At 47.8% G+C, this 24,363-nt stretch overlaps 2 protein-coding genes across 2 annotated transcripts in view; both read right to left on the bottom strand.

Moving 5' to 3' along the window:
* Positions 1–24,363, bottom strand: part of LOC126039390 (glypican-1-like) — a 200,351-nt gene that overhangs the window by 128,551 nt on the left and 47,437 nt on the right. The window lies entirely within an intron of this gene.
* LOC126039283 (uncharacterized) lies at positions 6,592–11,989 on the bottom strand. The gene is made up of 2 exons (XM_049802213.1): positions 9,611–11,989; positions 6,592–7,069 (listed from the first exon to the last, which is right to left on the bottom strand). Exons 1-2 carry the CDS (start codon positions 9,978–9,980, stop codon positions 6,783–6,785), a joined length of 657 nt encoding a protein of 218 aa, XP_049658170.1. The 5' UTR covers positions 9,981–11,989; the 3' UTR covers positions 6,592–6,782.

Raw genomic sequence — 24,363 nt, 5'->3', positions numbered from 1 at the left:
AACCCTGACTTCTACAGCTTTTACTTTTTCCCATTCCAGCTTTCTTTTCCCAGGGTGTAACTGTGGCTCTGAGTGCATGACAAGCCCAGAACATTAATGTGTGTTTATTTAGAGGCACTTCTAATGTGTTTGTGTTGTGTGTTTCTAGAGCTACAGACCAAAACAGGCAAGGTAACAGCTAACCAACTGCAGAGCGAATTCCCAGAGGGTAAGACAAGAAGGGTTAGCTGCTGAATGCATCTTAGTCAGGAGAGAAGCTGGAGCTGTTTTAATTGTTCATCAATCAATTAACGGCACTCTCAAATGTCTAATTAAGCAGACAACTGGAATTAAGCAAAGGGCATCTCTGAAATACCAGCTCTCTTAATGAAGGCACTTCTTATATTCAAGTGAGTACTTGATTAAGGTGTGCTTGTGTGGAGAGATGTGCAGAAAAATCCTCAACCAAATGATTAGTATGTCTTCCCGGTAAGCCCATGAAAAATCAGTCCTTTGGTAACAGAACTTAACCTTCACATCCAAGACAGCACTTGAGCTAGGCAGCAAAGTGCAAAACAAATTAGCCTCATTTACCGTGCAGGACTGTGGCACAAATGCTGAGAAGCCCTCAGTGGTCATGCTGGGCTCAATCACAAGAAAGGTAATGGGGACGAGGTTCATGCTGATGGTGGTGGAGACCCTGAGGATGCCAATGACAGCACAGCAGGCCAGAGGTTTGAGACAGGCACTCCACAGCAGGGTCAGGCAGCAGCAGCAAGCTCCTGAGGGTTTGCTCTCCTTCCATGGACAAAGGCAAGGCAGGCAGCAACCTCTGCAAACAGGGCAGCAACTTCAGAGCCCCGCCATCAGTCGTCAGGATGCATCAGCCCAGCACAAGCTTAGGGGAGGACGTACGTCCCTTGGCAGTTAAAATGCTGCTGCCAGCACGTCAGCAAAGAATCATCCCATGGGGGGAACGAGACCGTTATCTTGATGGAAGAAGGATGACACTGAAATGCTTGTGATCACTGGAAATGGATGACTGCTCAGGCCCCCAGGATTCATTGCAAAGACAAGCAAGGGAATATGAAGATGCTGCCACCATCAACTAACCATATATCAGGGACACCACAGACCCTGAGCGAAACCATGCAATAAAAGGAGAGCAGCAGCAGGAGATTTAGCATATATCAGAAAGATTAAAAGCCGATACTGTTTTTCTTTGGTGCTCACAGGTATTGAGAAGTCTCCACAAAAGTTTCACAACTGGTTGCACACACCGCATTACACAGCATATGCCATAGGTCTGTGCCCCAGCTGTTTAACATGATCATTTCCACAGCTATGTCCAAATGCTTTAAAAAAACAAAAAGAAAATCACACAGAGAAGAAAAAAATTTCCAAGATTTCCCTGGAAATCTTCTACCAAGGGGTGAGGCTGTTCCTGTTCACTAAAGTTATCCACAAAGCAGCCTGACCAAGAAAAACAACCCCAAAGTTGTCCTTCGGAAAGAGGATGAAAAGCGACAGTGCTCCATTGGCCTTGTCTGGCACGTTTAGCTACACAAGGAACTTCTGAGCCCCTCTGCGTTGGGGTTAGAAGGACCCTAAAAATAACACAGTGAAAACTGGTAGAGCTATCCTAAAAATGTCTCTCGTGGGCTTAGTCCTGAAGTGTGATACTTTGGTACCGACTTTGGCCTTAAGCCGAGTTTACTAGTACATACCAGTCTAGGGAGATCAGTTTTCTTTCATCTTTATCAGCTTTTTTCCGCCTTGGCAGATATTCTGGCTCTTGGCTGCTTCTCCAGTTGCTCCAACATCACAAATTACCATCAAAACTTTCTGTACTCATTTTCCAAACATGTAAGCTGATAAAAAAACAACTGCCAGGTTGGCTTTACTTTGCTGCAAGGGAGCTGTGACACTAGGATTTATATTTCTAAACAGATTCTGTCTCTTAAAAAAAGAAAAGAAAAAAACAACACAGGAAAGAATAAATAAAACAATAATCCCAGAAACCACCTCCCTTGCCATGAGGCGCTCTTGCAATAGGCATCTAAGGGAAGAACAAATGCTGCAAGCTTACAACAGTATTTTAATACAATAGTTTTCTCACATATATAATCAAGGTTGAAAGGCCTGAAGTGTCACATGTTTCTTGTTTTCCTTAAATATTTTCTGAAAATCCCAGTAATTATTTATGCTGTTGCTTCTGGAAATAAATAAATACTCTCACAAGTTAAAAAAACAAACAGAAAACCCCCCGTCATGACAGCAGCTCTGGCACTTCCTTGGAGCTCAGCTTCAGCAAACTAATATTGGCATGTTGCAATATTGATAATTTTTTAATATGTTTTCTAAAAATTCTACATTTCAAACTCTTTATATAAAGGAGCCCAGATGGTACAAAATCGTACATGAATAAGAAGAAAACAAGCAAGCTCTTCCACAAAGGAAATTACTATAAAAATTGATGCTTCCTGCCATGTTAAAATTCCAATAAGCATTTATCTCAGCAAATCCTCAGCAGCCTCTGACATTTCTATTATTGGGGCTGACTGGGTTCAGCCTGCCCTTATGAGAATAAATAGTGGAACATAACAGGGGAAGGGAGCTGCTGCAATAATATGCACATCAGTCATCAATTTAAATCCCTTCTTTGGCAAGTGAGAAAGTCAGCTTTTCCCAGACGCGATGCCAAAGGGAACAGGGAGGAGAGGACACATTCAGCAGCTACATCTCCCCTGGTATCTGGTGAGGGTATGGTGGTAGCGCTTCATTGTCCACGAGCCAAGCAGTGCAATGTGGCTGGTTTTCAGGTCTCTGGGGGCCATGGTTAAGGAAGGTACCCAAGAGCAAGAGCTAGCCTGTTCCTGCCAGGGCCCACTGCCCACTGCCCAGCTCATCTCCGGGTGATCCAGCAGGCAAGAATGGCCCCAATGACCAAACCTGGGATGGATCATACCCACACCAAACACGATTCAGAGCTTACCTCTACCTGATATTGCTCAGGATTGTTTCAGATTACAGGGGAGGCTGGGTGAAAGTGGACAAGAACACAATGGAGCTAAGAGGGAAGGCAAAAACCAGAAATGCAAAATAAAGCAAGGCAGCATGGGTGTCCCAAGAGAAAGGTGGCCCCTAAGTGAAGTTCGTGGTAGGCAAACTGCTCTAGAAGAGCAATTCCAGGATGTGCACTTATCGAGGGACTGTCCTTGTCATTACAAGGAAGGAAATTACTGCCACACTGAGCCCAGTGCCACCACGAAGGCTAATTCCCCACAGCCAAATTAGCCACCTGCCAGGAAGGGCACAAGGAAGCCCTGCAGCTCTCCCTTACTCCTCCCTTCACGGAGCTCGAGCTCACACACGGGTTAGCTTCCTACCGCTGTTCACAGCTACAGTACAATATGCTGCCTGTCACTGCTAAATGAGAAGCACCAGTGCCAAAACCTGAGTGCCTTTCCCTGGCTGAGAACCAAATTCTTTATTTAAATGTTTTTTCTATAACTCCTTCCTTGCAGATCTACAGCCAGTCTTAATTCTTTTGGGCAACCAAGAGAACTGTCTTGCAGCCTTTCATCATACATTTCCTCTTTCAGAAACAGATACCCTTACTCTTGTAACCTTCCTTCTCTTTGTTGTTGTTGTTTGGGGGTTTTTTGGTTTTGTTTGTTTGTTTGGGGGTGGTGGTGGTGTTGTTGCTTGGGTTTGGGGGGGGGCGAGGGGGGTTTGTTCGTTTGTTTTTTAAGATAAAACTCTTTCATTTCCTAAAATTAGTGGTCAGTTTGTCCTTAGAGCCCACAGCCATACTGCCAGTCAGTTCAGAGGAAGAGAGCTTGCGGCTTGCACACGTATTTGGATTTAGAAAGCCAAGAGCAAAAACAAGCAGTATTGTAACTTCTTGGCTATTTGGAAATTATTTTCTAAAGTAACTTCAAATGTAGAGACTTTCCAACTAAGTGGCTCTGCATTACTGCATTGTTACAGTAATATATACCTTCATGCCTCACCCAGAGTTTATCCATTCTCAGCCCCCTAATACGGGCAGTTCCAGAAATCTCTCATGTAAGAGCACACTCGAGAGTGCAGAGATCAGTCTCTCTTCCATATATAATCCAGGGAGTAGGAGACCTCTTAGGGAGCCTGGTAACCAGAAGGACTAATAACAAAATACCTCTCTTTTACTTATGCCTGGTTGGGTAACAAAATTTCTTTCTCAAAGGTACCTTCATGGCCAGGGAACAGAACAGCTTTGCTTTGCCAAGGGGCACTGCCTGCACAGGGAAGCAGCAGTTTCCCACCCATCACTGCTGCTGCTCCGCAGAGTAGCTGAGACAAAACCCTTGCTTCTGATTGACCACGTTCCTGCTGCGATGTCCAACACAGCTGAGCAGGGAGAGCACAGCTTGTTACCCTTTGTATACATAACTGCCTGACAGCACTTCAGAGTTTCAGAGAAACAGAATCCCATTAAGATAACGCACATGCGATACGCGTGTCGTGAGATAAAATGCCAGAGGCTGTGATAAGCTGGGGTGTGGAGGGTTGGCATGTACCCTGTCGGTGCCTGCTCACACACACACACGTGTCAGGCACGCTCCTGCATTAATTGCGTGCCCAAACTGCCACTGAGCAGACAGGCAGGTGTTGCAAGGAGGGCAAGTGGATCAGCAGAAAAGGGTTTCTGCAAATCTAAACACATCCGATTTAAAAGAAAGAGCACAAGCCCCGAGCCGTACAGCTGACAGGGAGGCAAAAGCCTCTGGCATAGCATCGCCGTACTCAAGGCTCCTCTCAGACCTTTCAGGCCCAGGCTTCCTTGACCAGACCTGAATCCATCCTAAAAAGAAAGAAGGACTTTTTCTTCCCTTTTTTTCTGGCCTTTCTCCCACATGACAGAATTAAGCATTGCTTTGGTTTTGGTCCAGTTCATCAAGATATTAGTAAGAAGATCAAGCACATTCAAGTCCACTTACATGCCAGGAAAGAGGATGCAGTCAGCCTCATGGCCATCACTGCTAGAGGAAGGAAGGCTCTTGGGGGGGATCTCATCAATATGTACAAACACCTGTGCAAAGAAGATGGAGCCAGGCTCTTTTCAGTGGTGCCCAGGGACAGGACAAAAGGTAATGGGCACAAACCAAAACACAGGAGGTTCTGTCTGAATGTCAAGAAACACTTTTTTTTTTTTTTTTTACTGTGAGGGTGGCCGAGCACTGGCACAGGTTGCCCAGAGAGGCTGTGGAGTCTCTGTCCTTGGAGATACTCAAAAGCCATCTGTATGTGGTCCTGGGCAGCCTGCTCTAGGTGATCCTGCTTGAGCAGTGGAGTTGGACAAGATGACATCCAGAGATTCCTTCCAACCCCAACAATTCTGTGGTTCTGTGAAATTATTAGTGTAAGTCACAGGCTTAAGAGCAGCCTGGCAAAGGCAGTGCTTTTCAGATTAGCACTGATGGCCCATTTACACAGCAAGGAAATCCAGCTCTCAAGGCAGAGCTACAAATGGGAAAAGCACAGAAAGCGCTCTGCAGACCAAAGTCAGCTTTGGTCTCAAGAAAGCCTACGACTACTTCATTTTTTCTGAAATGTAAAGCCAAGCACATGTTTTCACTATTCTGAGTAATAGGAAGGGAGAAAATTTAAAGGGGTTACTTTTAAGATATTTGTACACTTTATAAACTAAGGGTATAGTTAAGAAACAGCTCCAGTAAGCTTGGAGAGCCGCTCACTCTGGAAAGCCACCCTCAGTGGCAGAACATGAGCTCCAGCTGTACCAGCAGCTCAGCACATGTCCAGCAATGGGGATCAGCATCCAGGAACGATGAGCAGAGCTGTCACCAGGGAGAGCACCTTAATCTGCTGTCTCTACACTTTGCTTCTTTGCTTCCAGTTTTGTAAGCCAGGGAAAAACCTTTTACTCTGCTGGAGTGCTTTTTGACAAGGTTTATTTTTAACTCCTTCTGGCAGTAGGAGTGAACTTGTGATAATCTGGCAGGCTCTGCACTCTGTTCCTCAAAAAGCAGCAGATCTACCTGTAGCAAGATGCAGGTATCTTCTCTTGCTGCCCCTGCTTTGGGAGTAGGGATGGTTCATTTTTCCCACCAAGCTGCAGCAGTAAGAAATTTCTTTGAAAACTCAGTACACCTTTAACCTTCAGTGTTGAGGACGTGTTCAGACATCTGCTCTGCAATGTTTTATCCAAAATTGGTATTTTTCTCCTGTCGTGGTTTCAGCCCGGCCGGTAACAAAGGACCACGCAGCCGCTCGCTCACTCCTCCGCCCCCCTCCGGTGGGATGGGGAGGAGACGGAGGAGAGAAAAGAAAAAGAAACCGGAACCTCGAGGGTTGAGATAAAGGCAGTTTACTGGGACAAACACAAAGAGCTTACAACAACAACAACAGCACTAATGAAAAAGTATACAAAAAGAGTGATGCACAGTGCAACTGCTCACCACCCGGGACCCGACGCTCCGCCACTTCCCCCACCAAAAACAGAGACCACCCCCCGGCCCGCTCCCCATTTATATACTGAGCATGATGGCACATGGTATGGAATAGCTCCTTGGCTAGTTCATGTCAGCTGCCCCGGCTATGCCCCCCACCTCCCAGGTTCCTGTAAAAATTAACTCTATCCCAGCTGAACCCAGGACATTATCCACCCCTTATTCTATACCATCTACATCATGCCCAGATCTTACTTTTTTTTTTCCCAATCAACCACTATTACTTTCCTTATCTTCCCCGACCTCGCACACACACACACACAGTGTTCCTTTAGCCTATAGGCTATCCCTCTAATGTGTCCATCGATTTTGGGGCTCTATCTGTTGTAACAGTTCTTCAGGATAAGAGAGAGATGGTGTGAGATGTTGGGTTGTTGTACGCTGCCTCTGGAACTTGTGGCTAGTACATTTGGTGCAACTCATGCCCTTGGTCTGCAGGTCGAAGATGTTGATCTTGAGGAAATTGCTGGGTGCCAGTTCAAGTTCTATCACTGTTGTACTTGGCTCAGTTTCAAAAGTCCATCCTGTAGTCATTTGGATAATTCTCACAATAATACCCTTGATATGGCATATAGACACTGTAGATACAATGACATGCATTGGCACGTTATTTAGAAGTTAAATATCATACAGTCCAATTCACCGGCTATTCTCTCCCAAAATCAAATCTCCCTGAGGTACACATCGAACCTCCCCCTCCTTCTGCATCACCCACCAGGTGTACCCAGGTCCTTGAGCAAAAACAACCCCTTGAATGGGTTTGCCTCTGCTTGAGGGAGGACTAACCCAGACTGTCTTTCCTAACATACTCCTCATGCGCACTACAGGGACTTTATCCCCTTCTACAGTATGTGGAACTCCTGGTTGGGCGGGGCCAGCCCGATTGGCGGATCCTCTAGTATTAACTAACCAGGTGGCTTTTGTTAAATTGTCGCCTCTGCCAGGTGTGGTGACCTGGTTCAGGAACGGCACGGCGACCACCCCTAGGTCGCTCGGTCCATTAGCTTGCAGACACCAATGTGGTAGACGGCAAATGGCGTTTATTAGTGAATGACACGGCGTTATATAGCTTAGGTTTACAACGTCACGTCCGTCCGCTTACCTCACAAACTAAGTGCCATTTGGCTATCAGGAGAGAGGTCCTGTCTTTCCGTACAGCGCGATATCTTCCGGTCGCCTGGCCCTAACTACCTACATTTTCCCCCTCCCTATGCATATTTAAATTAGTTAAAATATAACAATCTTAAAAGAATGTCTACATCATAATCTTAGGTAGAAAACAATCTAAAAAGTATATACATCACAAACTTGAAAATGTAAGGCACACTAAGCAAGAGGTAGTTAGAAAGGGGGGGGGGGTTGTGATTGGAAGTAACAAGGCGTAATCGGGGACAGTTAAGGGAAACTTCGAACTAAAGTTTTTTAGAGAAGTTGTCGGCGTTCTACCATCATGATGTTAACCTGCTCTAGCCGGCTCTTAACAAATGACACGAGCTTATTCAATATACACGGTCCGAAGATCAGTGCCACCACGATCATTGTGATTGGCCCTATCAGGGTAGATACCAGAGTGGTCAGCCATGGAGAATGGTTAAACCATGATGTGAACCAATTTTGTTGTGCCTCTCGTTCCCTTTTTCGTTTTTCTAATCCCTCTCGCAATTTGGCCATGGTATCCCTCACTATTCCAGTATGGTCCGCATACACACAACATTCCTCCTTTAGTGCAGCACACACCCCCCCTTGCTGTAAGAACATCAGGTCTAATCCTCTTCAATTCTGCAGCACTACTTCAGAAAGTGATCTAATTGATTGTTCTAGTGCACTTATTGATTGTTCAATTCTAGTCAGGTCTTCATCTACTGCCATTCTCAAGGCACTAAATTCTTTATTCTGTTGCACCAGGGATGCTATTCCCGTGCCTAATCCCGCACCCCCTATGATCATTAGTGTAGCTATTGTTAGTGCCGTAAAGGGTTCTCGTTTTGACAGATGGTGTTCTGGGGTAATCAGTGAGTCGTAGACGAAGTCTTCAGGATGGTAAAAGATTTTGGGGATTATAGTTACCTGGATACAGTATTCTGAGAAGTCATCAAATTTTTCCATTTATAAACAGGGTGTAACTCCCGAGCTAGAACAAACCCACTTGGTATTGTTAGCAGGTATTAACCATTTTGCAGGGGTATTGGCTTGTGTTTTATCAACACACAGTTGTTTTTTATGCTCTGGGACTTTGCCTACACACACGCCTCTTCCCACCACCTGTGCTAGCGTGATTCTTTGTTTCTCTGCGTCCCATGTACACTGGGCTGGATTCGTACCATTTAGCCGTATGGGTGTGTCGCTCACTCCCACCGCCTCATAAAAGGGTGGTCTTAACCCATAGCACAGCCAGCAATGCTCTGTAAGATTTGGATTAGTTTTGTTCAGGACTCGGTAGCTAGCTTGCATCATTTTCCAGAGAGAACTTTCATAAGGGATTTTGGCGGTATGTGTTGCTATAGTGCGTGTTGTAATATGTGTTGTTGTGGTGCGTGTGGTCGGGATGCGTGTTGTCGGGGCGCGTGTCGTTGTGGTGTGTGTTGTTGTGATGCGTGTTGTCATGTAGTTCCTTGTTGTTATTTCCTGGTAGTTGGCCTTTTTAGTCACGTAGTCTCGGTTAGGGGTAATCTGGGCTGTTTCCTTGACAACTATTCGATTGGGATCCACTGGTGGTGGATCGTTTGGGACAACCTCCTTTTTTATCTGGATTAGGCCGCCTTTGTCTGATCCTGGTTCTGTATATCTGACTCCCCAAACTTTCCCAAGCAACCAACTATCTTCATGGGGTTTGGTAACATTCAAGAAGAGGTACTGACACTTCCCACGTCCTTGCCATCCTCGCGGTGGGGTGCATCCGTATGGACCCCACTGAACTTTTAGGTATCTGTCTCTACCGCTACCTGGTATCCAAGCAGGGGCTATGGTCTCACATCCCCAGTAGCCACAATAGTAGTGGTTGGGAAGGTTACAATACCCCTTCCCGGGATTGGAACCAGGACACATATAAAACCCTAGGTATTCCCAACACCGATCTCTCGGGACTAGTTGACATAAAGAAGCACTGAAGCTCGGTGCACCTGATGTTATCTGAGTTGCGATGACTTGCTGACTCTCAAATCGAAGAAGAGACCATTTAAATGGCTGGTGATGAGAGTGGCTTGATTCTACCTGTCCCACAGTGAGAAGTTCTAGGATCAGGATCGTACAAAAGCACCGCAGCCCTCCTCCGTGGCGGTCGCGTTGCCGTTGTCCGGTTTCTGCCAGGGTGGAATTCCCAGGCACGGACAAGGTGTTTGTCGGCCTGTCGTCCTCACTTGCCACCGGGGTGTATGGATTACGAGGGCGCCCGATGATCCGGTCCTGTGGACAGAAACTCACAGTTTTCGTTAGTTTTATTCTGGAGGTCTGGTTTGATGGATTTAAGTGGGCACCACTTGACCTTTCCATCTTTTTTAACAGCAGCGTACCCTTGTCCTGTAAGAATTAGTCTCCACCCTTGCTCCCAATCTCCCAGCTCATTTCTAATTATGACCAGAGGGCCTTCTTCTAGTGCTTGGGTGGCCCAATGTTTTTGAGTGGGGCTATTCACCTCTTCTCCTCTGGGGAATTGGTTTAGTGCTAAAAGAGCAGTTGCTAGCAGGCGTGTTTGGTCTCCTGGGGGAATGGTGTTGACAAAACCTTCCGTTTTTGCCAACACCTCTAATTTGGATTTCAGGGTTTGATTTGCCCGTTCAACTATAGCTTGGCCTGTGCTATTATATGGAATGCCATGTGTTAGAGTGATACCCCATTTCAAAGCGAATGCCTGGACTGATTTGGAAACAAAGTTTGGACCATTGTCTGTTTTGATCTGGTTAGGGATGCCGAGCCACGCCATGACCGTCAACCAATGTTGGATGGTTGCTTTGGAGTCTGTTTTAAGGTGTTGTGTGGCTACAATTACTCCGCTATATGTATCTACAGTCACTGCTAGCCATGCTCGGGGTTTTAACAACTGACAAAGTGTAAAGTCCGTCTGCCACACTTCGGAGGCCTTAAGGCCTCTGGGGTTAACTCCACTGGACCACAATGGTGCTTTCTGACAGTGGGGGCATGTGGCGACTATGTGTTTCGCGTCAGTAACTGAAATCCCGCATTTCTTTGCTAGCGCTTTAGCTCCGATGTGTAAAGACTCATGTAGCTGACGGGCGTCCCTTAGCGTCCACAATCCTTTCGCAGCGGCGTCCGCTTTGTCGTTGCCGATTTGGAAAAACCCTTTAACCGGGTCGTGGCTGTTAACATGGATGACCAATATGGTACCCTTTCGGGAGAAAAGTGCTTCTTCCAGCATGAGTGCAGTTGTGGATGTAGATACACCGGGTCCTGACATGGCTAAACAAAGTTTGGCCACGAACATCGAATCGGTCACTATGTTAAGGTGCTCCATTGGGAACAGTCCACAGGCCAGTACTACGGCCATCGCTTCTAATTGCTGGACTGAAAGCGCATGATCAGTCAATTTAACACAGTGCCATCCCCCTCCCGACTGCCACACTGCCGCTGCAGTTGAAGTCACTGAGGATGCGTCTGTAAAGACTGTTGGTCCCTGTTGGGGTCGATCCATGATCTTTTGTGGGAGATCAATATTGACAATCGTCAGCATTTGAGTCCAAGGGGGTTTTGCGGCATATTGGACTTCCCCACCAAATCCTACAAGGGCTATTGCCAGGTATTCTGATATTGCCACTGATTGCGTTGGGAGTTGTTTGCGGAAGGGTAGATATATCCTGGCGGGTTCGATACCTAGGTGTCTTAAGGCGAGTTTTCTGCCTTTCATAATGAGGTTACTCAGGCACTCTACTCCTGGAGAGAATGCACGTGATGGTTTTCCCAGGACTATCCATTGTATTGGCTGAGCTTTTTCAGGGGGCCCCTGGGCTAGTGCCCCTACTCCCCCTCCTTCCGTAAAATGTACATACAGATCAAGTGGTACGTCTGGATTCCATCTGGCGAGTGTGCTCGATGATACTCGTTGCTCAATAAAATCAAGAGAGTCCATCGCTTCCGCTGTCAGAGTTTTCTGTTCCCATGGATTCTTTCCTTTCAGCAGGTCATACAGGGGGGTCATGATTTCGGGAGGGACTAGGATAATGTTACGGAGCCATTGCAAAGACCCCACTAACTGTTGCATATCATGGAGTGTTCTGATGTCACGACGGATTTTTATTTGGGGGGAGGTTATGTAAGAGCTCGTGATCCCTACTCCCAAAAAGCTTACACAGGGTCCTTTTTTAACTTTCGCGCTTGCAATTTCAAACCCATTTGTTTTTAGAGTTTCTGAGACTGTCAATACCAGTTGGTCTACCTGATTTCCTGTCGGCACCGCGATCAAGATATCGTCCATGTACTGAATTATAGTCGCGGTTGGGTCACTGCGGCGAACTGGTGCCAGCGCTCGATCCACTGTAATCTGGCAGATGGTAGGCGAGTTGATCATTCCTTGAGGCAGCACTTTCCACTGGAAACGCAGGTTGGGGCGTTGGCTGTTAGGAAACACAACAGAGAAAGCAAACCGCTCCTTGTCCTCCTCATGCAGGGGTATTGAAAAGAAACAGTCCTTAATATCAAGGACAGCACAAGGTTGTCCCTTTGGTATCATAGAGTTCATGGGTAATAGTGTTTGGACGGGGCCCATTGGTTGAATTCTCTTATTTACTTCGCGCAGGTCATGGAGGAGGCGAAACCCCTCACCAACTCGTTTGGGTATTACGAAAACCGGGGTATTCCATGGGCTAGTGGATGGCTCTATGTGACCTCGTTGTAATTCGCGGTCAACTAGCTCAAGAAGAGCGTCCATTCGAGGCTTTGGCAGGGGCCACTGCTCAACCCACACCGGGTCAGATGATTTCCACGTTAATTTAATTGGCGGGAGTGGGTGTATGGCAGTGGCCCTTATAGTAAATTTGTCACCCTGGCTTTTAATAGGGCTAGAGCGTCCCTTCCCAACAGGGGTGGGACCTTTGACATGACATATGGGAAGAGAGTAATAGTTTTCTCTGGTCCTTTTTCAGTGTGGAGCGTGACTGCAATTAATTGAGCACTCTTTCGAGCTCGGGATAATCCCCCGACTCCACCCACCAAGGGGGCATCTTCTAATTTCCAATGCGAGGGCCAAATCGTGTCAGGGATAACTGTAATATCTGCTCCAGTATCAATCAAAAAGGGGACGCTGATGGTGATATCATTTAAGGTATTATAGAGGGAGCAAATCCCCCACACCACCGGTGGATCATCACATTTTACTGCCAGGGCCACCCCGGGGTCTCGCCCCCAAAGGGTGGTCCTTGCTGTCCCTGAGGTGATGACACGTTCTGCTGCGCTGTCGGTTGAGCCATAAAGTTGGTCGCATCTTGAGGGGGCAGCGGGTTCGGGAGTGCTTTGCCCCATTTGGGGTTGGCATAGTTGGGCCGCCTCGTATTCCACGTGGGAGAGGGCTGTGTGCGGCCCGGATGCCCCCTCCCCCTCCCGTTTCCCTGAGTTTTAGATTTACATTCCTTAGCAAAATGTCCTTTCTTTCCGCAGGCCCAACACGGTCCTCTGGGTCGACTTTGGCCTGGGGGGGGCCGTGTTGGCTGATCCCCCAACTGAGGGCAGTTTGCTACCACGTGGCCTGCCTGGCCACATTTAAAACAAGCCATCACACTAGCTATTGTGGTACGAACGGCCGCCTGGATTGGGGCTAACTGCTCTTCCTTTGCAACATGCTTAATCATGTCCGCAATACTTGACCCCACTGGCAATGATCGCAAGATTTCTTTGGTTGCTGAATTACATTGCTGACGTAAACATTCTGCTACGACCGGACCCTTTGCTTCCGCAGGCAGGGCTGAAGAGTCGACTGCTGCCTGGAGACGATCTACAAATTGTGTAAAGCTCTCACTTTCACTTTGCTTTATTGTGGACCATGGCGATGGCTTGGCAATAACTCTAGAGGCTGTGCGGATGGCTTCTCTGGCCGCACGAGTAGTTGTCATAACTTCATGGGCCCGCAGGCCCTGGGCCTGTGCCTGAGGGGTGATCATTGTTGGGTCTGTACCCATCAGTCGCTGCAGGCTGGAGCCATGTAGCGGGTGATCCGCCCCAGCTACTTGGGCCAGTTTTCCTGCGCAGTTCTCCTCCCATTCTTGTTTAAAAACAATCATACCTGCCCCGTCAAAGATCATTCTACAAGTTTGCTTTATATCAAACGGGAGCATATCATCTCCCCCAAAAACACCGTCTATGAGAGTGGAGATCATAGCAGAATTGAGTCCCTTATCCACGATTGCCTTAACAATCGCTTGTATATCCTTAGGGTTTATGGGCGAGTGGACCCTTTGTCCTCCCTCTGTCACCCTGACCGGGAATGCTAACGCGGCTGGTGGGACCCAGTCGGCACATGCGCTCTTTATTTTCCTCCAGTCCGTGAGAGGGATTTCTCCCCCTCGCGGTTTGTCTTTAATTTGGATTGGGACGCTTTGGCTTTTAACTTAGTCTGTTTCCGTTTCGTCTCCCTCTGAGGTTGAGTCAACTGCGAGCCACTCGTCCGAGCTCATGTCTGATCCGAAGTCGGAACTCGACTGACTAGTTGCTTCCGGTTCCCGGTACCTTTTTGTCAGGCTCCGGCCCCGCCCGCTTCCCTTGCGGGCAGGCCGTTCCCTCCCTCTGGGCTGGCCCCTCCCTTTTGGTTCGCCCATCCCTCTGGGTTTGCCCCGCCCCCTTGGTTCGTCTTTCCCTCTGGGTTCGCCCCGCCCCCTGCTTGGTGAGGTGGTTCTTTTCCGATAGCTACTCTGATTGGCTTTCCTTCCTTCGCTCACGTTCCCCTCTCCCTCCCAGTCACTTTCACAAACTTTCTCGTTCTGACTCTCCTCCCCTTCCCATTTGTGTGTGCTTGTTAGTGCTAGCACGTCCTCCCTATTCCCACCGCTGGCATCCTCGCCCCGCCCTTCTTCTTTGTGCTCGGCGCCATTATGGGGTGCATAGGGTGGTGGTTTAGCCCAGACTTCCCCAGACTTTGCTTTCTCTGCAACGCCCCTGGCCTCCTCAGTTAACCCGCCCCAGAAAGATTCAGCTCGTTTTTGTCCCTCCGTTAGTGAGTCGGGGTTCTGAAGCTGAGGGGACACCCCACCCTCTTGTAGATCTTTAGTCTTAACAGAATCATCATTGTCCGGGGGCTGAGAAGTTTGCGTGGCCGCCCCGACTCCCAATTTTGGGGTAACCGGCAAACAATTCTTCGCCGCCCTCCAGGTATCTTGTTCTTGTATGGCCTTTCGCAAGGCCTGTACGACTTTCCCCGACGATTTAAGATTTTTCGCACAGCCTGAGGACATCGTCTCCTCGGCTAATGCTTTAGTACATTTATCCCACGCTTCGGGGTGGAGAATATCCACCGGATCATCAATGACCCTAATTTGCACAAGCCTCGCAACTGCGAGAGTGAAATCTTTGGGTTTACAATCAATACCCCACTGCTTATGTAATTGTGATACGACCTGCACAAGGGCTTCCATCGTCCTTGTTGGTCCGGGAGCGTCCTCCCCGCCGGGCTGGTCCTGCCGCTCCGGCCGCCGTTCACCCGTCCAGGCGACGATTCCCGGGTTTCGGCACCACTTGTCGCCTCTGCAAGGCGTGGTGACCTGGTTCAGGAACGGCACGGCGACCACCCCTAGGTCGCTCGGTCCATTAGCTCGCAGACACCAATGTGGTAGACGGCAAATGGCGTTTATTAGTGAATGACACGGCGTTATATAGCTTAGGTTTACAACGTCACATCCGTCCACTTACCTCACAAACTAAGTGCCATTTGGCTATCAGGAGAGAGGTCCTGTCTTTCCGTACAGCGCGATATCTTCCGGTCGCCTGGCCCTAACTACCTACAGTTAAATGTGTATCCCAATGCTTGAAAGTTCCACCCTCCATCGCTCTCAATGTAGTTTTCAGCAGTCCATTGTATCATTCAATTTTTCCGGAGGCTGGTGCGTGATAAGGGATGTGATACACCCACTCAATGCCATGTTCTTTGGCCCAGGTGTCTACGAGGTTGTTTCGGAAGTGAGTCCCGTTGTCCAACTCGATTCTTTCTGGGGTGCCATGTTGCCATAAAATTTTCTCTTGAAGGCCCAGGATAGGGTTCTGGGCAGTGGCATGGGACACAGGGTATGTTTCCAGCCACCCAGTGGTTGCTTCCACCATTGTAAGCACATGGCACTTGCCTTGGCGTGTTCGTGGGAGTGTGATATAGTCAATCTGCCAGGCCTCCCACTGTTTATATTTCAGCCATCGCCCTCCATGCGACAGGGGTTTTTGCCGCTTGGCTTGCTTAATTGCAGCACATGTTTCACATTCATGGATGACCTGTGCGATAGTGTCCATGGTCAAGTCCACCCCTCGATCTCGAGCCCATCTATATGTTGCATCTCTTCCCTGATGGCCTGAGGTATCGTGGGCCCACTGAGCCATAAATAGCTCACACCTACGTTGCCAGTCCAGGTCCACCTGAGACACTTCAATCTTGGCAGCCTGATCCACCTGCTGGTTGTTTTGATGTTCTTCAGTGGCTCGACTCTTGGGTACATGAGCATCTATGTGACGTACTTTTACCACTAGCTTCTCTATCCGAACAGCGATATCTTGCCACAGTGCGGCAGCCCAGATGGGTTTACCTCTGCGCTGCCAATTGCCCTTCTTCCATTGCTGTAGCCACCCCCATAGGGCATTTGCCACCACCCATGAGTCAGTATAGAGATAGAGCACTGGCCACTTTTTCAGCAATGTCTAACGCTAGCTGGATGGCTTTCACCTCTGCAAACTGACTCGATTCACCTTCTCCTTCAGCAGTTTCTGCGACTAGTCGTGTAGGACTCCATACAGCAGCCTTCCACCTTCGATGTTTTCCCACAATGTGACAGGACCCATCAGTGAACAGGGCATATTGCCTCTCATTTTCTGGCAGTTTATTATACAGCGGGGCTTCTTCAGCCCGTGTCACCTCTTTCTCTGGCGACATTCCAAAATCTTTGCCTTCTGGCCAGTCCGTGATCACTTCTAACATTCCTGGGCGACTGGGGTTTCCTATGCGAGCTCGCTGTGTGATCAGTGCGATCCACTTACTCCACGTGGCGTCAGTCGCGTGATGCGTAGAGAAAACTTTCACTTTGAACATCCAGCCCAGCACTGGCAGTTGGGGTGCTAAGAAGAGCTGTGTTTCAGTACCAACCACTTCTGTGGCAGCTCGAACTCCTTCATATGCTGCCAAGATCTCTTTTTCAGTTGGAGTATAGCGAGCCTCGGATCCTCGATATACTCGACTCCAAAACCCCAGAGGTCGGCCACGGGTCTCCCCAGGTGCTTTCTGCCAAAGGCTCCAGGTAGGGCCATTCTCCCCAGCTGCAGTGTAGAGCATATTTTTAATATCTTGTCCTGTCCGGACTGGCCCAAGAGCTACTGCGTGAACAATCTCCTGCTTAATCTGTTCAAAGGCTTGTCGTTGCTCAGGCCCCCATTTAAAATCGTTCTTCTTCCGAGTAACTTGGTAGAGAGGGCTTACAATTTGACTGTAATTTGGAATATGCATTCTCCAAAAACCCACAACACCTAAGAAAGCCTGTGTTTCCTTTTTATTAGTCAGTGAGGACATAGCTGCTATTTTGTTGATGACGTCCACAGGGATCTGACGACGCCCATCTTGCCATTTTACTCCTAAGAACTGGATCTCCTGCGCAGGTCCCTTGACCTTACTTTCTTTTATGGCAAAACCAGCCTTCAAAAGGATTTGGATTATTTTCTTCCCTTTCTCAAAAACTTCTTCTGCCGTGTTGCCCCATACAATGATGTCATCAATATATTGCAGGTGCTCTGGATCTTCACCTTTTTCTAGTGCAGCCTGGATCAGTCCACGACAAATGGTGGGGCTGTGTTTCTACCCCTGGGGCAGTCGATTCCAGGTGTACTGGACGCCCCTCCAAGTGAAAGCAAACTGAGGCCTGCACTCCGCTGCCAAAGGAATGGAGAAAAATGCATTAGCAATGTCAATTGTGGCATACCACTTAGCTGCCTTTGATTCCAGTTCATATTGAAGCTCTAACATATCTGGCACAGCAGCGCTCAGCAGTGGCATGACTTCATTCAGCCCACGATAATCTACTGTTAGTCGCCATTCCCCATTGGATTTCTGCATGGGCCATATGGGACTATTAAAGGGTGAGTGAGTCTTGCTGATCACTCCTTGGCTCTCCAACTGGCAAATCAGCTTATGGATGGGGATCAAGGAGTCTCGGTTGGTGCGATATTGTCGCCGGTGCACCGTCGTGGTAGCAATTGGCACCTGTTGTTCTTCAACCTTCAGCAACCCCACAACCGAAGGGTCTTGGGAGAGACCCGGCAGGGTAGACAGCTGTTCAATCTCCTCCGTCTCCAATGCAGCTATACCAAAGGCCCAACGGTACCCTTTTGGGTCCTTGAAATACCCCCTCCTGAGATAATCTATACCAAGGATGCACGGGGCCTCTGGGCCAGTTGCAATGGGGTGTTTATGCCACTCATTCCCGGTTAGACTCATTTCAGCTTCCAATACAGTTAGCTCTTGGGATCCCCCTGTCACACCAGAGATACAGATGGGTTCTGCCCCTTTATAACTTGATGGCATTAGGGTACATTGTGTACCAGTGTCCACTAGAGCCTTATATTCCTGTGGGTCTGATGTGCCAGGCCATCGAATCCACACTGTCCAGTAGACTTGGTTGTCCCTCTCCTCCACCTGGCTGGAGGCAGGGCCCCTCTAATCCTGGTTAGAATATCCGTTACTCACTTTCTGCACACGTAAATCAGAAGTCCCTTCAAGGGGATCAGAAATGAGATCAGCCCATCTACTGTGTCTGGGGGACTGCTCACGGGAAACTGGAGCAGCAGTTTTCCAAGAAGAATTCTCTTTTCTGGTTGCTTTTTCTCGCAACTCCTGTACCCGTGCATCCAAGACTGAAGTGGGTTTTCCATCCCACTTCCTCATGTCCTCTCCATGGTCACGCAGGTAAAACCACAGGTTAGCCAGTCGAGTGTACTTTCTCTCTCCTCTCTCGGGCAGAGGAACGCTTACTCCCAATAACTGCGATGCGGGCCTGTACAGGTGAGGAGGAGGACAGATCCACTTTGAATTGCTGGAACTCTCGGGACAACTCCTCTACAGCTGAGACACAGGCCCGTAGGGAGGAAGAGAGACTCCCTTCGTATTGCCGGAGTTGGACAGCCAATTCATCCACCGTTTGTCCATAGCCTTCTCTCCAGGACATTACTGCCAATGAGTTGGCACAGGTTCGTGGTGCACTTCGTAGAAACTTCCGCCACATGGGTTGTGTGCATTGGACTTCGTATGGATCTGTGGGTGACTGCGCATTTTCTGGATCATTATAAATCACCTCCAGCACGGCTAATTCTCTCAGGTACTGGATACCTCTCTCCATGGTGGTCCACTTGCCTTGGTGACATGTAACTTCATCCCTGAAGGGGTATCTTTCCTTTACACCTAACAGAAGTCGCCTCCAGAGGCTGAGGACTTGTGTTTTTCTCTCAATCGCCTTGTCGATGCCCCCTGCCCTAGACAGAGATCCCAACTGCTTGGCTTCCTTACCCTCTAATTCCACACTACTAGCCCCGCTATCCCAGCATCGGAGCAGCCAGCTAACAATGTGCTCACCTGGGTGGCGGCTAAAATCTTTTCGCATGTCACGCAACTCACTCATGGATAGAGATCGGGTAATTATTTCAGGTTCTGCCTCTACCTCCTGTTCTCGCGATGACCCTGGTTCATCTTCATCTCTCGCTAAGCAAACTGATTTCTTTGTGTCTTTCTTTTCCTGTACAGGGGCGACTGATACTGGCACAGGTTGGTTCTCTGGTTTAGCTGAAGTGTCTGTCACCGGGGTAGGGGTAGTCATGGTACCTGTTGTCAGGGTAGGGGCAGCCACGGTGTCTGTTGTCGGGGTTGGGGTAGCCACGGTGCCTGTTGTTCTGTTTTCCATCTTTTCTCCCTGAGGGTGCTGCCTAGTATCAAGCAGTGTTTGGTAGATACTGGCCAGGGCCCAGCACAGTGAGGCGAGTTGTACGTCTTTGGAATAGCCACAGCATTTTTCTTTCAAATATTCTGTCACTTCATGAGGGTTCTGTAGTTGTTCGGGAGTGAACTTCCAAGTCACTGGCGGTGAGAAGTTCTCTAGATACTTGCCCATATCCTCCCACATGCCGTGCCACCCATGAATATCCAGGGGGAAGATCTCTGAGTGGTACTCTTAAAGAGCCTTTTTGTAGCCCTAAAGAAGACCTGAAACATATTCAGGAGGCATAGCACTAACAGCACACTGGCTTGTGCATCCCAAGGATATTCAAAATTCTCAAAAGCTGTTGTAATTAGTCGGAAGGAGAAAAGGGAGGTGAACGGACGGGGGGAGGTATCCCCCCCCTAATTTCCCCATGGATTGGGTGTAATTACCAATAAAATCCGACAGAAGGCGCCCAAAGTATGGAAATGTTATCACTGCCTCATACAGATACCAGCTTAACCTCATGACCAGTGATGTAATCATTTCATAAGTCGACATTGCCCAGTACAGCAAAATGATAATCCCAATCACTCTCCCAGAGATGAGATACGCAACTACAGGCAATACATAGAGCATATAAGAGCTTACAAAATGCCACCATGTAAACAAATGAAACAACATTGTGACTAACATGTATTTATCTAAGAAATGCGTTTGGCAAATTTGTTTCAACACGCTCTGGCCAGATCTGCCGTTATCTCAACCCTTCTGCCCCACGTTGGGCGCCAAAAAGGACTGTCGTGGTTTCAGCCCGGCCGGTAACAAAGGACCACGCAGCCGCTCGCTCACTCCTCCGCCCCCCTCCGGTGGGATGGGGAGGAGACGGAGGAGAGAAAAAAAGAAAAAGAAACCAGAACCTCGAGGGTTGAGATAAAGGCAGTTTACTGGGACAAACACAAAGAGATTACAACAACAACAACGGCACTAATGAAAAAAAAAGTATACAAAAAGAGTGATGCACAGTGCAACTGCTCACCACCCGGGACCCGACGCTCCACCACTTCCCCCACCGAAAACAGAGACCACCCCCCCCGGCCCGCTCCCCATTTATATACTGGGCAGGATGTCACATGGTATGGAATAGCTCCTTGGCTAGTTCAGGTCAGCTGCCCCAGCTATGCCCCCACCTCCCAGGTTCCTGTAAAAATTAACTCTATCCCAGCTGAACCCAGGACATTCTCCTATCACAAAATCTTAGCAAAAGTGAAGAATGTGTTCTTGTAACACTCTGGCTTTACTTCCGCATATCCCCTAAGATCCAAGACCTCCAGGCTTCCCATATCTGTTTGAAGATGGTTGCAGAACTCAACAAGTCTGTACCCTTCTATTTTCACATTCATTTTTTCTTCCCCACTGATACCACAAGGCAATCTCTAATTCATAATCACATCTGTGTCAGGTTCCCAACCTTAAGAGAAGCACTTGGCACTTTAATCTTCAACCAGATTACACATTTCCTGTTAGGACTTGAAATCTAACTCTGTGCATGTGTGTGGGTGCCTGCATGTTTCTTAAGATTTGCTTAAAAAAAGTAATAAAAGGGAAGGGCGAACAAAGGGTTGAGACTTCTCTATCAGGGGTCTGGAATTAGTTTCACTGGTGAAAAAATGAAGTGGAAGTGGCTGCTTTTCCTCCATTCTGCCTGTGTGGCATCACAGACGCTTTCTGTACTAAGTTCCACTGCACTAAAAGACTGTCCCTGTGCCCCCAACTCCTTACTGTACTGTGTGCTGGAAGCACCAAGCCCTGACTCCTCAGGAGACACTGCAGCACTATAATTACACAGAGCAGGACCATTCCTGATACGCATGTTTGGAAAATAAGGCTGGCTACCCAACGTGGAAAACCTAACCGTAGAGGAATTTACAGAAGGAAAGAAAGTTGAAACAACACATTTTTGGCTGCAAAATACTGCACCACTGAGAGACTGATAAAATAAATTTAGCTTCAGCAGCCCCTCCCCTGGAATGAGCTGGCATTCACAAGCCTGCTACAGAGCCACTGATGTCCAGCCGAAGGGGGAACATAAAACATGATCTCCCCTAACAGGGGCTGAGGCACAGGAAGGACCTCCAGATGAGAACTTGACTCAGGTTACCGAAGGCTGGCATGAGCCCTGCTAAAGTGCAGGAGAGATGAATGATATTAGGAATACAACAAAGGTTTTGACACGTTAGTCACCACTTTTAAAAATATCTTCCCATTAAATCCGTACTGGCAGCAAAGTTACTGATACCTAGGACACACAAATCATAGGCAGCAGCAAGTCAAAACTCTTTGCAATGCTCTGCTTTAACCTTGATCCAAAGGAACCGCTTCTGATGCCCGGAAGCCTCTGAGTCTCCAGGTTCATCCACTCCCTGACTTCCCATCTGAGGCTACCAGTAACACTGCCAGCTGGGTACTTCTGTGATGTGGAAGGCTGTCTGCTAGGAACTGGAGCAGGGTCAGTAAATGAGAGCACATACTGGATGCAGATGAACAGCCATTATACTGCAAAACTTTTTGTCACCAGCAGTCTGGTTCTGACTCAAACCAGAGACTGTAGCTCTTGAACGCAAGCACCACTTTTATATTCAAGTGATGGAACAAACAACTTCTTTTATGTCAGACCAGAACAGCGTAGATTTTAGCTAGGGAAGAGAGTACCTCACCTTGGTGTTTTGAGCATATATATATTTATACACCCATAGAAAAGAGCAGGATAAACATCTCCCACCCTTTTGATACATTTTGCCAGGAACTAAGTACAGTTCCTGGAGTTTCAGCTGTGTCACGGGCTTGCCGCTCCTCAGCATGACAGCAGGATTGTGCTGACGGCTGAAGAATATTCCATCTCCCAGGGATGGAGCAGAGAGCTGTCAAGGCAGGAAGGACTAAAGCTGTGCCTGCCAGTGAGTCTGATGAGAAAAACATGGTAGTACCTAAAAGCTAGCAGTTACAGGATGTAGCACTCCCTCACACACTCATTTCCAGAACTGTTATAATCAAAGACTGCTCTTAGCAGTTTGCTTTGCTCTATATAAATGGGGGACAGCGGCCAGCAGAGTGTTTTGCAGTTAATCATACAGCACAATACGAAATAGCTGTCAGTGAACTGCCCCCCATACTATTTATTAAAGGAGGAAATGCAGCAAGAGTGGTAGCATGTATCTTCACTAGCTCATCCCTGCTCAGTATGGCATCTTTTGCCCATACTGCCACCTAATCAGAGCAGCCTCTTGTTAAGACTTCCAGCCACAATATCACAACCCATCAAACCGATGCTGAAATAGCGATCGATAAAACGCAGGCAACAGCCTGGTGTGAGACCCCATGAACTGCTTTCTTACAGCACGTCCCAGATGGAAACTGGGCTGGCTCACAGGATAGGCAAGAACAACTCGGAAGGAATAGCAGGTCTTATAAGGAAGTAAAATATGATGAAAACAACCAGCCAAAGTAAATTTAGACTGAGTATCAGGGCAATGTAGTGCCGAGATGTGTTAGAAAACACAATAGTGTCCCCAAAGTACAGCTAACACACAGCTAGTTAGAACTGGGCTGGAGAGGAGCTAAAAAGATAGCACAGTCTTGCTCCAAATCAATATGGCCTGCAGGTCTTATTATGTCTTTCCTGTCTCTGAAGCCTATGAAATATATAATCACCTTACCCGTTTGCTCCCTGACCCCTCCCATAAAGTCAGTCACTGTGAAGGCCAATTAGTGCACGGTGAGGTGGGTTTTCCACTGCTTTACATCTCCTCACTTGGAGATGATGCCGGTTGTCCATGCCATTCCACAAACACAGGAAAGCATTTGTAAGAGAAGAGCGGGGCTCACAAAAGTGCAAATCAATAGTTTGGAGGTGCTTTTCCTATGTACATACAGACACACGCACACATGGATGCTCCGTACTTGAGAGCCAAATAAAGAGCCAAATCTGATCCAAACCACTGGAGAAGTAAACACTTCATACCCAGCAGAGGCTAACTGACTCAAGAGAGGGGAACTTTGGGAGGAAATGGGACATGAAGCTCGAGAAGGCAGTTTTAAATGCTGACTCTTACCATCAACACACTGGGAACCCAGGAAGCAAATACCCAATATTCACTGGAGATCTGCTGTCCTGCATGATTACAGAGCTAGTCAGGCAGAGGTGATAAGTGGCTTGGGTGCAGTCATTATACCTCTCAGTCTGGGAGAGATTTATTCAGACCATCAGAAAGAAATGAGACAGGACTGTGTGACTTGACTTGCAATAAGCTTCAGAAAAGAAAGTCATGACCAGGACAGGAAATGAATTTGGCAGAGTCCAGGACAAACCCAACACACAAGATTGGCCCTTGGCTTCTTGTTCATATTATGCAAAAAACCCATGTCAAAATAATAGCAGTGACCTTTAAGGACTAGAAACCAAGTTGAACTGGGGCAATTCTCAAGATGACGAATCTTAAATAATAGGGAATATTATTGCCTCTGATCCCTGGCTCCACACCCACAGAAATAAAAACAAACCTTCATTCCAGACAATTTTTACACAATAGTGTTATTTGTTGGTTTGTTTTCAAACATTTATTTCCCAAGATAAGCCTATGTGAAATTGAAGAGCGGGGGAATGGCCGATGAGCCTGGAGATGTTTGAGGGTAGCTATACACAAAGCCATTCCCAAACTATTGGTCCAGGAGCTCTAGAATTATGTAGCCCTGACACCCTTTACTCGGGAAAAAAAGTTCTTCTG

The sequence above is a fragment of the Accipiter gentilis genome, chromosome 6 (assembly GCF_929443795.1).
Source record: "Accipiter gentilis chromosome 6, bAccGen1.1, whole genome shotgun sequence".
Classification (NCBI taxonomy): Eukaryota; Metazoa; Chordata; class Aves; order Accipitriformes; family Accipitridae; genus Astur; species Astur gentilis.
Note: the sequence above shows the minus strand (reverse complement) of the source record. Positions and strands in the feature narration are given on the sequence as shown.

Coding starts and splice junctions, on each gene's coding strand:
- LOC126039283 (XM_049802213.1), bottom strand. CDS start 9,980: ATGGAAAGGTCAAGTGGTGCCCACTTAAATCCATCAAACCAGACCTCC. Junction 7,070..9,610: donor CGCAACTCAGATAACATCAG/GTGCACCGAGCT, acceptor TTGTATCTACAG/TGTCTATATGCCATATCAAG.